Source organism: Lygodium microphyllum, chromosome 27 (assembly GCF_053477565.2).
Source record: "Lygodium microphyllum isolate KBCC chromosome 27, Lygodium_microphyllum_v1.1.10, whole genome shotgun sequence".
Classification (NCBI taxonomy): domain Eukaryota; kingdom Viridiplantae; phylum Streptophyta; class Polypodiopsida; order Schizaeales; family Lygodiaceae; genus Lygodium; species Lygodium microphyllum.
This window is the reverse complement of record NC_141161.1, coordinates 46,087,660-46,090,383: the sequence shown is the minus strand read 5'-3', so window position 1 is coordinate 46,090,383 and position 2,724 is coordinate 46,087,660. Positions and strand designations below refer to the sequence as shown.

General features: G+C 40.9%; 1 protein-coding gene across 1 annotated transcript in view; it reads right to left on the bottom strand.

Moving 5' to 3' along the window:
* LOC148012278 (gibberellin 20 oxidase 1-A-like) overlaps positions 1-2,400 on the bottom strand; it is a 4,528-nt gene extending 2,128 nt beyond the window's left edge. The window contains exons 1-2 of the mRNA XM_087669135.1: positions 2,108-2,400; positions 159-437 (exon numbers count right to left, since the gene is read on the bottom strand). Of these exons, the coding sequence (XP_087525261.1) occupies positions 159-437; positions 2,108-2,325 (497 nt within the window). The 5' untranslated portion in view covers positions 2,326-2,400. The remainder of the gene's footprint in view (positions 1-158; positions 438-2,107) is intronic.
* Positions 2,401-2,724: the final 324 nt, after the last annotated feature.

Below are 2,724 nucleotides of genomic sequence, written 5' to 3'. Positions count from 1 at the left end.
TAGAAGTTAGAATATCAAAGTTTTCTTAGAAGTATTGATTGGTAGGTTGTGCCATATAAGCACATAATGGGTCATGATTGACATATATTGCTAACTTCATAGTAATGAAATAGCAAAGAGAAAAAGAATATGCTTTAAGGGTGTTCACATTCACGCACCTAAATTTGTCCCTCATTTGATGGGCATGAGGGTAGACAAGGGAGGCAAAGTGAGTGATCGCATCAGGGGACTGTAGAAGCTGAATGGACTCTACCCATGGCAAGTTGTAACCATAGTCAGGATTGCTAGCTGAGTACCCGAGGGGCAAACCATTCATAGGCCTAGATCTTCTTTCCTTTTCATGGATGGCCATCTCAAAGAAGTGCACACAAGCATCTCTCACACTTTTAATGAGGTCTATGGAAACCCCGTGGTCTTCAATGTGGAAGAAACCCCACCTAACAACATTCATCCCACAAAAAGTCACTTTTGGTGCTAATACAAGGATACTGAAGCTTGATATTTTGCACATCGTTTCATAGTTTTTGTCGATTATTCAATAATAATAATAATCAAATTAACCTACAATAATGAAACAAAACAAGCTGATGAAAGCCAAGCAAAGCCATTATTAGACATGAAAATAAACATGTAAGCACAAAAGACAAGAAATAAAAGATGATATAATGGCACTTTGGAACATATCACCATCGTTAGTAATTACAAAAGAACAAAGGCCCATTTTCCATAAAAGAAAGAGAGAGATGAATGAAATGGCTAGGTTGGCAAATTGAAAGACCTTCTCTTGAAAAGTATTTGAAGGCTTCTGTTATTGGCATCTTACTTGAAAGAAGGATAAAATGGTCAATATTATGGCACCTCAAGAATAAGCAATAAATATTAGGGGATTTTTCAATTTGAGACCAAAGAAAAATCCACACATTTGATTAGATTCAAACATTAAGTGTATTGAACTTTATGCAATAAGAACAATATTAATTTTGAGTGTATTGAATTAGCATAATATTAATATTTCTTTAGCGATTTTTAGATTTTTGAGATATTGTCTATGAGTAATAATACTATAGTGTTGCAAGGCTTGTAGTCGTAGTATGGTGTTGTGCATGGGGCTAATACTTTAGGATTTTAGAATATGATCTCTAAGTACTATTCTAAGAATATGCATGCAACCTCTAATTTGATTTGAAATTTAAGGGCAAACATGCTTTGCTATTGGACCTCATCGATCAATTCTCACTAAGAATATTTTTTCCCAATCTCTTCATAAAAACACAAGAGCTATTGCAAAATCTTATGGAAATTTTCTAGCTTTTCAACCAATGTTGTTCAACTAGTGTTCATCAAGACAAGTGAATATTTGTGCTAAGATTTCGGAATTCTAGCTATGAAAATTCATTAAGGAATGGTATTCAAGGTTCACCATGGTAAGTGCACATTTGCATTAAGGTTTTGGAATTCTAGTTGCGAAAATTCATCAAGGGATGGTATTTAGGGACCACTACCTTATCATGCTATTGGCCCATTTTACCATGCTGTTGGCCCCTTAACATAAAAGATTGGATGTGGGTGTGAGGGGAGAGCACCTAGGTGTGACCTCAACCATGTTATTGGCCCTTTTACCCTAAACGTGATAATAAGGCTGATTACACACCAGTACAAGAGGTGCAAAAAGAGGTGTCCGCCGCACTACGTGTCAAAATATAATTGGACCTGATTTTCACGATCGATGGACACTTCTGGGCGGGGGATCTTCCCTATCCTAAAATTCGGGCATGCCCAATGCACAAGAAGACAACACATTTATTCAAAAAGGAAACTGGATGACTGTAGACAGGAACTGAACCACCGCCAATCCCCACACACCTCAATCTCAATACTAGTGGGCCAAACCTCTTTTGGTAAAACATGTGGATACAGTTCAGTGTGTAAGCGGATAAGTGGTCAACCTGCACATAGCCCCAACCGATGGAAGCTGTGTGTAACCACACTAATACCCCTATAACATGATGGTATTAGGCCCTTTAACATGATGGTATTAGGCCCTTTAACATGTTGGTATTGACCCCTATATCCTAAACATGGGGGGTGTGGGGGGGGTAGGGCCCACTTGGCTGCGGCCTCGACTGCGGCGCGGCACATGTGCTGCTCCATCTCTCCTCCTCCCGTCGTCGTGGTGAGAGAGGCCAGGCTGACCACAGGTATTATGTCCTCCTCCACCTCCTCTGAGAAGTCCTGGTGCCCCACGTCAGGCCATTCCTCCTGCCTCCACTCGAAAGCCTTGAGCGACAAGCCCGTCGACTGCTCGAAATGATGAGCCGCCGCCATCGCCCTAGTTTTTCAGATCCCAAAATACCATGAATGATGATAGAGTGGCCTCGAGAAGGATACCATGAATGAAGAAATGCTCTCTCGTATTGATTCTTGCCTCACAATGCACGTGCTTGCAGGCTCTCTCCTCGTATCGTCCTGCGGCTTGGATTTTATCGTGGAAAATACAAAAAATAAACGATAATGCCTCGACGAGGGCGTCTTGCGGGTTCTCTCTCTCTCTCTCTCTCTCTCTCACGGATATCCTTTGTCCTATGTACCTTGGGCATAAGGTTGGACCGGAGGTTTGGCTTGCTATGCAGCCAGCCTTCAGCCTCTAAAAACCTTTATTCTCCGTTTAGAGAGAGAAGCTTCATAGAAACTATCATAAGATAGACGAGACCACATCTTAAGTTG